The sequence below is a fragment of the Varanus komodoensis genome, unplaced genomic scaffold, assembly GCF_004798865.1.
Source record: "Varanus komodoensis strain SLA01 unplaced genomic scaffold, ASM479886v1 scaffold8, whole genome shotgun sequence".
Lineage (NCBI taxonomy): Eukaryota > Metazoa > Chordata > Lepidosauria > Squamata > Varanidae > Varanus > Varanus komodoensis.
This window is the reverse complement of record NW_025336481.1, coordinates 19,709,705-19,723,881: the sequence shown is the minus strand read 5'-3', so window position 1 is coordinate 19,723,881 and position 14,177 is coordinate 19,709,705. Positions and strand designations below refer to the sequence as shown.

At 40.9% G+C, this 14,177-nt stretch overlaps 1 protein-coding gene across 1 annotated transcript in view; it reads right to left on the bottom strand.

Moving 5' to 3' along the window:
• GUCY2C (guanylate cyclase 2C) overlaps nt 1-14,177 on the bottom strand; it is a 75,713-nt gene that overhangs the window by 15,830 nt on the left and 45,706 nt on the right. Inside the window, exons 17-21 of the mRNA XM_044455333.1 lie at nt 11,144-11,276; nt 7,827-7,964; nt 5,424-5,512; nt 3,610-3,701; nt 2,814-2,972 (exon numbers count right to left, since the gene is read on the bottom strand). Of these exons, the coding sequence (XP_044311268.1) occupies nt 2,814-2,972; nt 3,610-3,701; nt 5,424-5,512; nt 7,827-7,964; nt 11,144-11,276 (611 nt within the window). The remainder of the gene's footprint in view (nt 1-2,813; nt 2,973-3,609; nt 3,702-5,423; nt 5,513-7,826; nt 7,965-11,143; nt 11,277-14,177) is intronic.

Sequence of the window (14,177 nt, the reverse complement as noted above, 5' to 3'; positions counted from 1 at the left end):
GTCCTGGCTACCACATCACTAAAAATCAACCTACCTACCTACCTACCTTCCAAAATTCATGGTGCTAGATATATCTTGAAAGTGTCAGCTAAGATGAACAAGAATTGCAGCATCTTCCCTACAAAAATGCTTAAGATTTGGTGTATTTTTATTTTTAAAAGGACAATGAAGATACATTATGAATAGCGTAGATGCACTATAGGAGTGCATTATCTATGGGAATAACTGCCACAAGATATGGAAATGGCTGTACACTTTGATGACTTAAAAATTATTAGATAACTTAATGTAGGTGAGGCCTATCAAAAGTGAATAACCTTGACAGATAAAAATATACTATGACAAGTAAGGGGAAGAAACATCACTGTTATGTCTTGTTTGTGAGCTTCCAATGGACATCTGTGTGACTTGGTTGCACATCATAAAGGCAGACTGTGGGTTGCTTAATTCATGATTTGTGAAGATGTACCATGGCACTTTCTGTAAATAATGTCTGATCAGCTGGATCAGAGGTTACAAGTACAACATGCAAAGCCAGGCTGGTTATTCTTGGGTTAACTGCCATGCTGTTTAGCCCCTAAACAATCAGGTTCACATGTCATGATACAACCTCCAGAAGTGCAAGCACCTTTTGTACAGTGTGCATCACATCAAATTGTCGGTTAATTAATTAATCCATAATTTATTGGCATGACACATGAACTTGCTTTGTGTGTTGGAGAAAAGCTGGACTAGAGGGATGTTTTATTTAATCCAGCAGGGCAATGTTTTTTGCTTGTGTACTAACATACATTTCACTCTAAGAGACAATCCAGTGCTTCTGTGTGTCCACGCATGTGCGCACATGTGCACACACACACCGCATTATCAGACAGGCACCTGTACTAGAACATAAGCAAGTTCACTCATCCCACTCCTTAGGAACTCTGGATGAAGGAAGGAATAATGAAAAACTCTGTGATGATAGAGGTAGAAGGAAGAAGATGTAAGAAAAGAGAGATGGGCAAGGTGGGGGAAGTATTGGAGGAAGCAGAAGTGGCAGAAATGTGGGAAAGTGAAGGTGGCAAAGACTGTTGCAGAAGCAACATGGAAAGGAAGATCTGCTGAGGGCAGGGAGTCTGCAGGGAAGGGGAGCGATAGCAGCCATTGTGGGGTATTATCTCAACTGGGGGCTGCTGAGGAAACTGGGAATGGAGGAAGGGCTGCTGATAAAGACTTCACAAAAGAATTATGTTCCTGCCTGAAATTTTGGGACTTTGTTTCCTACCTGCCCCCTTGCCATGGCTGCAGCTGCTCTACCTTTTCTTATTTTGTCCTCTGACAACCCCTACATTTTACAAGAGAAGGCTGCTTTCTGACTCAGTTCTTCCTTTCTACACCTCCTCAGTCCACATGCCTTTTCTTTCTCTGTTCTATGAGCAGTACTGTATTGCACTACATAGAGCCCGAAGTGGGAGGGGAAAAAGGAAGAGGGATGATTAGGCCCGGCTCGGCTAGGAACAGCATTCTATCCTATTCTTATATTACAAATAACCCTTCCTCTAACATTGCTGAGTTACATGCGAGTTATATCCCTGCAACCATGAACATTTGAAATTGCCCAAGTACAGGTAAATTTAACAAAAGTATTTGAAAAAAGCTCAGAATGAACACTTCAATTTTTTTTTTTTTAAAATGTGCCCATTTTGTGTGTTAAAAATGCTTGGCATCCATGGGTAGCCCCTCCAACGTGCCAGTGGGGCACTTCGACAGAAATGCTCATAGCTGTCATAACCAAGATCATGAAAGCCAGCCTAGCCATAGACTTTCACTATCTCCTGGAAGCAAAATGTTCAAAGGGAGGAAAGCTGTGGGAAGCCCGAAGGCAGTGAGGGGTATAAGCCAGTACCAGCTGCCACTAGGTGCCTCCTGGGCACTTTGGGGCATGTAGCACTGGCAATCACCTGGAAGCCCCATGGCAAAAGCAGCAAGGGTATTCTGATGCTCCTCCCATGGGGCTCTGTAGCCAATCCCCCTTACCCATAATGGAGCCAGTTGCCTAAGGCCAAGTAATATGGCAACCCCACTTAGTTAGCATGATGGGTTGTTGTGTTGTGCAAACCCAATCAAAGTGTAACTTTCAGGTTGTACATGATTCTTTTCCACATGTCATATTTGAATGCTACATCAGCTAGAACAGCAAAACAAAAGTTTGAGCTTCTAGAGCTGAACTAGACAGAGAGCTGAGTTGCACATTGTGTAAGGAACTATATCCAGACTAAGAATGTTTAGTCTTCAGATGTAGCACGCCCACATGCTCTTTCCTGGCACACACCTATGATTTAGGAGAAGACTGCTTTAACAAATTCTAGACAATTAATTTTAATATTAATAGCATTTGAACAGGTCAGGCTATCAGATGAGTCTGTATGAAATACAAAGAGGTGTAAAAAGTGTTAACTTTTTGCAAGAAATTTTTAAATATTAGAAAACAAACATGAATCACAGCCATGACATTTCATGAAATTCTTGAGAGAGCAGAACCTTTTCCTCTATGGAGTAAGTCCTAGTATGAAATATGATGGATCCAACATCCACTGTTAGTAATATACATTCCATACCCCTACACTCTTCTGCTTCATGAATGAAGTAATTTTGGAAGAGTGATTCAGGATTTTTTAATGCATTGAGTTTTAGACAATATAGAAAGATGGGTGCATATCTGTGTATATGTGCTTGTGTAGAGTTTTAATATAAATATATTCTCAAGTAGACTAGAAAGTGCTTAAAATCTAGACATGTAAATTTACTGGCTCCTGATGGATGGCACTCACCGTGGGAGAAGCATGAAGTTAAGCCTGTCAGCTCGGTCCCGCTCTGCTTTGTACAGCTCGGTCCTCTCTTCCACCAAACGCTCCAGGTTTCGTGAATACAGCTGCAGGCGTCGAATTAAGGTGTCCATGTAGTTTTCATTGGTTTGGCTGTGGTAGGCGCTGGGAACATTGTGAGGAAAGGATGGATTTTAGGACATACGGCAAAAAAGAAGTTAGTGAAAATCCTCTAATCCAGTCAGTGTATGGTTGAACTGGAAACCCCCAACGCTCTCCCTCTAAGTCTCAACGATGATTGCGGCTCGGCAGAAGTGGCTTGCTAAGAAAGGGTGCAGTTGCTGTGGCTAAGTCTGAAAATGAAAATTATTGTAATCTCAATATCGGAGGATATATAGACACAAATTAATGTAAAGTATCCGTTCCTCTACATTCCAACAAGGTTTTTGCATCCTTTATATTTATATCCCAGTGGCACTTATTTGCTTTTTTTAGCCTCATTCTTCTGTTCATCTTGCTTGTATCACCAAAATCTATGAGTATTTAAAAATAAAAGCAAAAAACCTTTCCATTCTTTCAAGGGACTCAAAGGAATGAACATGTTTCCCTCTGTATTCTAGATTAACCACTACTTTAATTTTCATCCCTTTCTTATTCACCCCCCCACACACACACACACTTTGTATCAAATGGTGATAAAAGGTCTTGGTTTCAGCAAAATTTCATTTTCCCATGTGCTGAACCATTTTGACATGAAGACACATAGATGCTTGCTTTCAACCAAGGTTATTTATTTTCTTACCCAAATATCTTAGCTAGGGTAATTTCAATTTTCTTAAAATCTGGTCGCTTTTCTGGATCTTCCTCCCAACAACTTTTTACAAGAAGGTACACCTAGGAATACACAACATTCAAAAATTAGCTCAGAATCTCAGATACTCGTAACATTCTCCAAAATCTCTCTCTCTGTATATATATTTATATATAATCCTCTTATCTATACATACTTTCATCACCTTATCTGTATAAAGTCAGCATCTTTTGCTTTTTATAAATTTTATTCCATTTATCTGATCAAAGACCACTGCCATAATACTTTCACAATATGGCTTTAGAGGCCATTATTAAAACACAGATTTACATTTAGTTTCCCTTTTCTTGGTTTGAAGCTACACTCCATTCCCCCACTCTCCCCAGACACAACATGGAATACCCACTCTAAACTATTAAAATGACCATGAGCTACAATGGTACATTTGTTTTAGAGTGCACACAATTAAATATATTTGGGGAACAATCTTATGCATGTTTAGACAAAAAACAGTTCTACAACTGTCAGTATTTTCCAGCCAGCCATGACATCCGTAGGATTTTTCTACCTAAAGAGGCACAGGTTTTCACCCTTCACTGCAGGGCATTGGTGCTGTGAAGGGGAGATCTGGTGCACATGCAAAATACTAGAACTAAAATGTGGGTATTCTCCTACCTGTCAGACTCACTCGTCTTGATACTTGTACTGATAATTACTGGGTACATAGTACATGAAAGCCCATCACGGGCTACCACCCATGATGATTTGTCATCTTGTGCAAAGCCAAACCCTGTCACACAGCACAGCTCATTTGAAGGCAACAAGCCATTGTACCGACCCATGCATTGTGCTTAGAGGCTGTTGTATCCATGACAGCCAACCACCCCGGCATGGGTGCAGGGAATGGGCTAGCAACTTCTCTGGCAAGAGCAGCAGAATCCCCTTGCCACTCCCGCCGAGCATGCCCTAGTCCTGAAGCAGCCCTTCAATGCAGCTCTCATTGGCTGCTCCCACTCCCTGCCATGACTGCAAGCCATCCGGATCTCATTACTTTTTCTCTGCGTACAGATGGCTTTTTTCAATCCCTCTTTTGAGATCTGTGGACAAGACCCTTCAAAGTGCCCCAAGAAGTGCTGCCTGCAGTTGTAAACCTAATTTTGCCCCATCTGATCTTCACAAATATTTGCAAACATTATTTCTTTCATTTTCTTTCTATCCGCACTTATGCATTGGCCTCTTCAGGGGTGGGAGGGGGGAGATACTGCAGAGGGTGTCTAGCAGGCACCCACCCTGGACTGCCAAAATGTGAGTTGCAAATTGGAACCAAAGGTGCAGGGAGGTGCCCTATCCCGCCCCCGCAACAAAACACATGAGGCTTTTTGTGTGTGTATCTTTGAGGGTTGGGTTGGACTCATGCGTCCTAGTAGTGCTCTCACTTTTGCAGTTGTTCCCAAGATTTTATCAGCTCAAGAGTGAATCACTCTATTTATGGGAGGAGTTAGTTCAGAGAACTGTCAAAGGTAAAGCCCCATTTTACAAGTGGAATTTAGAAAGTATTAATGAAAGGTTTTTGGCAGGAAACTGTGCAGGTATCTACAGGCTGTGTTATGCAATAGAGAGCGAGAAAGTCAAGTCAGTGCTCCTGCAGTTTCCCCTAAGATGCCGTGGGAGGACTGAGGAGGAGGAAGGAGGGGTCAGCAGCACACTGGGTTTGCTCAACAACAAGTCCACCCTGGCTTAGTGGCAGGGTGGGTTGGCATGGCATGCAAATACACTCAATGACTTTCTGTTCAATATGGACTTACTTCTTGTTCTTTCTCCCCTTCTGTTACCAGTAAAAGATCTGGCCTGAATGGTCTTGCTCTGTCACTGCTTTCTACTCTGCAAAGTTTTTCTGAATCAAGAGATAAACAGTGCAGCATTTAAACACACTTCTGCATGTAAAAACAACAATATTCCAGATATAGAACTTCTCTTAGGAAGTAGAACGTGTCAAGGCAGTATTTTATAAGTAGTAGGGCATGGTGTAAAATTATGCAAATTGTTATGAAAAGAACAATTCCCTTTACAAGTATTTTGGGTTTTGCCTGTGTTTGCCTATGGCTTTGCCAATATTTACCAGCAGAAGGAGTGCTGATTTAAATTGGGAAAATAGCATGTGAGAGAGGGTAATCCACCCTCTGCAGCTCTCCTGCTTTGATCAAATTTGGAGATATTCAACTTCATTTAAGGAAAAGCAAAATTGTTGGGGGAACCAGCCACAGATGCCCAGCAAAAGTGTACGACATCCACAAGTCTAGCAAAGTATTTTAGAGCAACCACAGATTCTTTTTGCAACAGAACAAAAACAGCATATAAATAAAATAAAAGCCTTCAAGTGATGACCAGGCAATGTAACACTAACATTGCTGCTTGCCTCTTCTTTTGCACTAATTGGGTCCCTTTTAGCTTTTAGCTGTTCTGTGTCACCATTAAAGTGTTAGACTCTGATTATTTTGAAAACTGACTTGATCTTACACAAACTAAATGCCTTGCTTCAGCAAAATATATGAATTGCAAAGAAAGATGCATAACTGAAAAGGGGGCCCTGCTTCTACATGCCTGTAACTGTGCCTTTGTTTTTACGGCTGTGTTATAATCAGATGGCTGTTTTTATGTATTGGAACTAGCAGCATATGATATCATTCATAGAATGAGAATCCATGTGTTTTTAAAAGACCTTTGTCATTCTGAAACAAACAGCCCATTCTAATTCTTAGAGAAATTTGATGAAATTTGATGAAACTTTAGTTCTCTCTCCCCTTTTTCCTTTATCGCTGGGTTACGAAACAGCATAATCAAAGTAACAGTCTCTTTGAGATGTGTGAGTGTTTCTGCTCAAGTGAAGAGTTGGATCCAAACCGACATGTGCCCTCCTCCTTTCTCTTTGAGAAAGATCCTGACTGCACCCTCTGCTTGAGAGCTACATGGCAGGAATGGCAGACAGACCTAACTGGTCTGCTCACTTTGTCCATCACCTCCCTACAGGGTCAAGGAACTCCCACTCAGTCTTCACCCCTCCCTGTTCTGAAAAGTCACCCTCATTTTCCAAAGTTGCTTGGTTTTCACATTCTGTCTGAATATCTTCACTTTGTAACCTCGGAACTGCAAAGTAATCTACCAACCCCTGCCCCTCCATCTCCTCCTCTGCATCCGAAGAATCCATCTGTAGCTTGAGAGAGGTGAGTCCCATCTCTACAGATACCTGGAAATACTATATCTGCCCTATGCCCCTTATATAAAAGACTGGGGTCCCCAGCCTTTTTTGGCACAATGACATATTTGGAATTCTGGAAGCCTGTCCTGGCTGCCAACACAAAATGGTAGCTGGAAGGAAAGCCCATCACAAAATGGGAGCCCCCTCCCACACTCTCTGTGGACACTTTCGATCTCCCTGCTTTCTCTCTGGCTGTTCTCTCTCAGTTTCTCACATTCTCTCTCTTTCTGGGGGCTAATAATCCATGGTAAGCCTGATTGGGCACACTGTGGGTTGTTCAGACAACAACAGCCCACTGTTGCTTATTGATTGTTGTGACCTGTGAATGTCCCCAGAGAAACTGAGATTTACCTTGCTATTTTGTCACACTATAAAGTAATACATTATATAGAAAGAGAAATGTTTGACATAAGCACATTAGGCTGAATTCCTGGTCCTAGCCTGCTGTTTTATAGAGGAAAAACTTAGATTGTAAGCATATTGGAAGGGGCTGTCTCATTTCCAATATCTGTAAGACACTCTGGGAGCCCTGGCTGAAGAATGGGATAAAAACATATTAGATAAAGAAAATATCTACCTCTGGCTTTGGTATGCAATCATATTGTACTCTGATACCTGAACAACTGTAATTCAAATTCACATTGGAGGACAATTTATTTCCCAGTTAAAAATATTGTTTCCAAACTTGGAGAAGGCGGGTGAACAAACAGCAGCAGGGAAAAGGAAGAGGAGGCCTGGTTCAATGGCTTTGGGGGTCCAGAAGTAGGCTTTTTGTTGGGGTATTGCCCATAGCACACACCCAGTGATGCCAACCCGACACCAGTCCTTTGCTCAGAACATTTTTTTGCATGCCACTTGGGGAACCCGTTGAAGGGAGGGATATGAATTTCTTCACCCATCAGTCAATCAGTTTCAACATGTAAGCCAGCATTTCCTTATGCACAATGTTTACCTTTATGATCCCGACAATCGTTACTGTAGAAAGTCTCTTTACGCAGTATGATTTCTTGTGCTATAATCCCATAGCTGTACACATCCCCTTTTTGAGACACATCACCATGGCGAAGGTGTTCAGGAGCTGTCCAGAGATCTGAAGAGCAGGGAAGGGATAAAGTTTGTGTGGGTGAGAGAAGCAAATGAAATTGGTTGACAGATGAGACTTTTCTTCAGTGGTTCATGTAGGATCTACACTGGGTGGACTTCCAGCACTTGCTTTCTTTTAGATATGTCTCTGGTGAAATACCATAATATTCTAAAGCCTCCTTCAGAGGTTTGGACTGCTACTCATGATAGCTATATATTACTTCCGGGATTTATTTTATTTTTATTTATTTAAAGTTTTTATATGCCATCCCAATACTAAAAGTCTCTGGATGGCTCACAAAAAACAAAACAAAAACAAAAAACAAAGCAAATCATAACAACAACATACAACACATTTCATCCATTAAATAATGATAAAAACAAGGATAAAACCAATTAACTGTTTAAAAAATTGGGGAAATAAAAAGGTGTCTTCACCTGACGCCAAAAAGAATGAAGCGACGGTGCCAGGCAAACCTCCCTGGGGAGTGTGTTCCACAGTCAGACCACCACCGCTGAAAAGGCCCTTCTCCGAGTAGCTACCCTCCTAACTTCCTCCAAAGAGTGCTCCCGGGGAAGGACCTCTGCCTCAGGGGGATCAGCGGGATCAGGGGGAAATGCTTTTAGTTACCAGCTGCTGGGGAACAACAACAGGAACAGGCTGTTGCTCCTCCATCCTGCTTGTGGGCTTGTCATAAACATCTGGCTGGCCACTATGGGGACAGACCGCTCAACAGTACAGGTGTCTGGTCTGATCCAGCACACTCCTTATATTCTTTTATGCAGCACCTGCACCAGCTTTATGAGGGCCCTTGGGCACTACACCTTCCCACTTTCAGCAAATCCGCCTTCTCATCCCATGTCACCAGCTGCTGTTGCTCCCCATTCTCAGCATTGCAACCACTTGCTGAGACATGGAGAGGACTGGTGAGCAGTTCTCTTTCTCACCACCACCATTGTCTGAGCCAGAGTGGGAAGCAGGTGAACAAGCAGGACGCAACAGTAAGGGAGAACGTCAAACTCACTGGAAGTTTTTATCAGGGGAAGCATGCTGTGGTGTGGGCCCTTGGTGGGTGCCCAGCCATGCTTATGTTTGGTCCTGGCCCTGCTTTTCAATAAGTTATGCTCTTATGTTAGGATGCTCATAAGTCATAGAAGGACTTCTTCTTCCTTCTCTTTTCTCCTCCTATATTCTTTATTTATTTATTTTATAATGTTAATTTTAATTTTATATTATTGTATCTCAGTGTATTTTTTGTATTTTGTATTTAGTGGTAATTTATTATGTTCTATTGTATTTCAATGTATCTTATTGTGTTGTAAGCCACCCCGAGGCTTCGGCAAGGGGCGGCATAGAAATGTTATAATAATAATAATAATAATAATAATAATAATAATAATAATAAGTTAGTATGTATACAAGGAACACTTGGGGAGAATTGTCTATACATTGACTATATTCTGGTCTTAACATGCATTAAAATCCTATTTCAAACTGAATGTTTGTAATTTAAGGCAAAAAAAAGACTAAAACTGTTCAATGAAAGTCATGTTGTAGCAACCTTTGTGTACCTTATGTGCAGTAATTAGTGAGTATACTAATTCATGTTGCGTGACTGGCATCTTTGATCAAATAGGCTTTGTAAACCTACAAAAACTCTTTGATTAAAGATCAAAAAGCATATATCTCACAAACTGCAGTGTTCTACCCTACCACTTTCAATTATGTAGGAGTTAATAGCGGGGATGGTTATCTGCTTCCAAACATAATCACTGAGAAGCAAGGGCAAATGAATTGCATTTGCTCATGGAACTTCATGATAGCTTTGTATCAATGCTACTTCCAAATATTAATGAAAGGAAACTTAGAATTGTAGGATAGATGCATACTGCAGGGAAAGAGAGAGCATCTTCTAGGGTTTTTGAAGAGCTTAAAAATTATGCTGAACAGGGCTGAATTAGGTTATGGTGGAGCTGTTCTAAGGCCTGAGGAAACAGTAAGATTTGGCTGCCTAAAGTGAGGGATCTGAAGCTAGCCATTGTTCATGGATAGCCATTGTTCATGGCAGAACCAGTAACTTTTCCTGAAGCTATCAGGCAGCTAATTAGTGGCAACTAAATGCAAAGTGGTCCTTTAGCCAAAATAGCAAAAAAGTGATCAATATAATGTTAAGAATACCAAATTAATTAATTTAATTAATTACAGGAATTAACGTATAAAAACCTTATTCAATAACACCTACTGAAAAGGCATTGCTGTCTGAATGACATAATGACAAATGACAATATAGGAAGTTAACATGCTTTCTGCCATAATTTGGTCCTGAGTATATTCTATGACCAACTGCCTGTTATTTTCACTGTTCCTGTTTGTTGCCAAGAACCTTCTCCCATGGTTTCTGTGGCCTCCTCACCATTCTGGTGTCATCCTGGTGGTCCTTCCAAATTTCATGTGAAAACGCCATCAATATAGTACCTTCTTTGGCTTTTTTGAATTTATTTTTTCTCAGCCTATACTGTATTGTTCAAACTTGTTTAGGTGGCTTTTAGAATGTACTTGTATAGAATATGCAAAATGTTCCAGTTATTGTACCCAATCTCTTTCTCTCTTTCTGCTATATACCTTATCATTAGTTCTCATGCAACCTATTATTCCATATAATATGAATGTCAACAGATACTTGGAAACCCCATAAGAGCACTAACACACTCACTACATTTGCATCCATGTACTTAATTATCTGTTATATTTTTTATAACTACATATTTTTAAAAATCCCTAAGCATTTAAAATAACCCCCCAAAATAGTTAATCCCTAACCACTTAATCAGGGAAAGAAGCTCAAGCACACAAAAGGTGCTTTATAGCTTATCAAGGAAGAAGGCAGACATAATACCCTCAACTGGACCCTGTTGTGGACTCTGATGACATCAAACTATTGTCTGATTCCCCAGATGCAATACTGACTTTAATCTGAGATGCAATAGGACTTAGTGGAGGCAATTGCGAAAGGTATTTACAGTTCTGCCAAAAACATGGCATCATATAGAAACAACTGAAGCATAATGGAATATTAGTTTCACACTTAGGCTGTTCTATAAAACATCATCAGTGTACAAATACATGCAGTAGGCATTCCAGAGCTACAAAGGAGAATGAATAGGCCATTCATACTTCTTATCTACCTTTTTTTGGTGGAAGAATAGAATTGTAGCCAAAATCAGTTATCTTCACTACCATACGGTTATCTACAACACAGTTTGTAGATTTCAGGCGCCCATGGACCTCAGTTTTACTTGAATGCAGATAGGACATTCCCTGTAATATAGGGACAGTGATAAAAAGTATTTGCCTGATTTCACAATTATCACTAGCAAGGGTTGGCTGGTCCAAAAAATACAAAATGCAAAGTCTCTCTCTCTCTCTCTCTCTCGCTCTCGCTCTCGCTCTCTCTCACACACACACTAATAAACTAATATGTGGGCAATGCAATGTACATGACATTTCTCTCCAGACCACAGTAAGTGAACAGCAATTGTACAGTTGTTTCATAAAATTGTTAAAGAATATTCCAAATAAAACAGATATTAAAATGAAACATAATAAAATGCCAGCTTTAGTTACAAATGAGAATATGCTACAATGTAGGACAGTATTTTTTGACTTCTCATTTACTGAAGCCTAGATTGAAGGTTATACTGATTGAATGACTGACCCTGGAAAGCAGGCTGGGTGAGTGCCTTGCTGTAGTTTGGGTCAATTTTAGGCATGGCAAAATTCATATTTTGTGTGATTTCAGTGTCGAAAACTGTAGTGTCACTTCATGTAAAAGCCAATGTAAATAAAATGCCCCAGGCTGCCATGGTCTTAAACACATTTCTAAAATACATATTTTTTCACAGACATAGGGTAAGTTTATTTCTTACAGGAAAACATCACGATAAGGTAGCATTTATCATCATTTATCCGTAACTACTTGTCTTGTACGCATAGCCTTCCATTGACATGATGTAACTAAGATTCAGAAATGACAGATAAAATTATGTAGAAATCCATCCTATTTTTAAGATGACCTAAATTACCCTCCCAGTTGTGTTTATAAGAAAGAAAAATGGATAGAGAAATGTTACCTTATGATGTGGGGTTTACCCACCAAAATCACTCGAACTCTATTATTTGTTCAATTATTACAAGACTCAAGATCTATTCTAAAAATATAACCTTCTACTAAAATATTATCATCCTATATGCTGACAGGAAACATTAGAACTGAGAGCATAGGGACCTGCTCAAAGTCTATTGATTGTTGGTTTCACTGAACCCAAATTTGTAAGAGTCAGTGTAGTGTAGTGGTTAAGAGCACAGGACTGGGACTCATATGATCTGGGTTCTAGTTCCAGCTCAGCCATGCAGCCAGCTGGGTGACTTTGAGCCAGTCATGGACTCTCAGCACAACCTACCACACAAGGTTATTGTGGGAATAAGATTGAGAGCAGCAGGAAGAGAATGATGTAAGCTACTGTGAGTTCCTTAGATGAAAAATGTGGGATAAAAATCTAATAAATAAATAAGAAATGGAATTTGATTAGGGTATTGCCCTAATATTAGAACAATGATCCTCAATGTCAGGTATGAGGCTGCTACATGAATTACTGATTGGATTCACCGAGGTTATTGTCTGAGCATGAAGAAAATGCCCAGAAATTCAGATGCTATCAGGGAGAGCACTGGATTCCTAAGAAATGCTCATTGCTAGGATGCATGTTTTTCTGGTTAGTCATCTGGTGACCACCTCTAGAAACTCAGGTTCAGTGGCAAGATCTGCCAAAAATGTTCCGCTAGATGTGATGGACTAACTACTGCATTAGTACTTCATTAAGCAAAATTCAAATATTATTTCTTTGCTACCTCACTATATATTGGTAGTCCTGCTAGCCAAATCACCCAACTCTTTTTGTCCCCAAGTCATTCCGTTAGAACAGTGGTGGTGCACCTACAGCACACGTTGGGCAGCGGCACGCAGAGCCCTCTCTGTCGGCACACGAGCCAAGTCGCCCCAGCAGCCGAGCATCAGATAACAGCGCACACAGGGGCCATGCGCATGCTCGGAAAGGAGTAGCGGCGCCAGGCGATGGCATCACAAGTCGCGACTCACTTGCCACAACTCATCCAAGCTTTTGCATGGCCAGTCATATATATATGACTGCCAAGGAGATATATATATATATTTACACACACACACACACACACACACACACACATATGCTTTGACTGGCTGTGAGGTGTTTTTGCTAAACTAAAACCTCAGTTTTCAGGTTTTATTATAGTGTTGGCACTTTGCGATAAATAAGTGGGTTTTGGGTTGCAATTTGGGCACTCGTTCTCTAAAAGGTTCATCATCACTGGGTTAGGGTTAGAAAAATGAGGTGTCCTGGCATGATTTCGATGGTTGGAATGTGCTTAGAATGGGCAGAAACGTTGAGCTGTGCAGAAAAAGATACTCAAGGAAGGCTTTTTCGAAATCACCCCTTTTAATGGTATTGTAACCCTATATTAGGGTTTGGGGAGTACACCAGGGTAGAGTTAGGCCAATGGTGGCGAATCCATGGCATGCATGCCACAGCGGGCAAGCAGAGCCCTCTCTGTCAGCATGCGAGTCAAGTCACCCCAGCGTCACCCCAGCAGCTGAGCATCAGTTAACAGTGCACATAGGGGCCATGTGCATGCATGGAAAGGAATAGTGGTGCCAGGCGATGATGTCACAAGCCACAACTCATTAGCCACGATTCGTCTGAGCTTTTGCATGACCAGTCAGTGCACTGCCAAGGATATATAAATATATATATATATATATATTTGCTTGGACTGGCTGTGAGTTGTTGCTTTTTTTTAACTAAAACCTCAGTTTTCAGATTTTATTGTAGTGTTGGCACTTTGCAATAAATAAGTGGGTTTTGGGTTGCAGTTTGGACACTTGGCCTCTAAAAGTTTCGCCATCACTGCCTTAGAATGTCCAGTTGTGTTTCCAACTTTTTCCTCTTCATTCTCTACCTCCACAGTCACTCCCTGAATTTGGCACAAGGAGACTAAGTGGACATTAGCAGTAGCATGGGAAGCAAAAGCACCTGAATCATTCAACCACAAGGTCAAATACTTTTCACCACCCTTCCCTTCCCCTCCTGTGTGTGTGTGTGTGTGTGTGAGAGAGAGAGAGAGAGA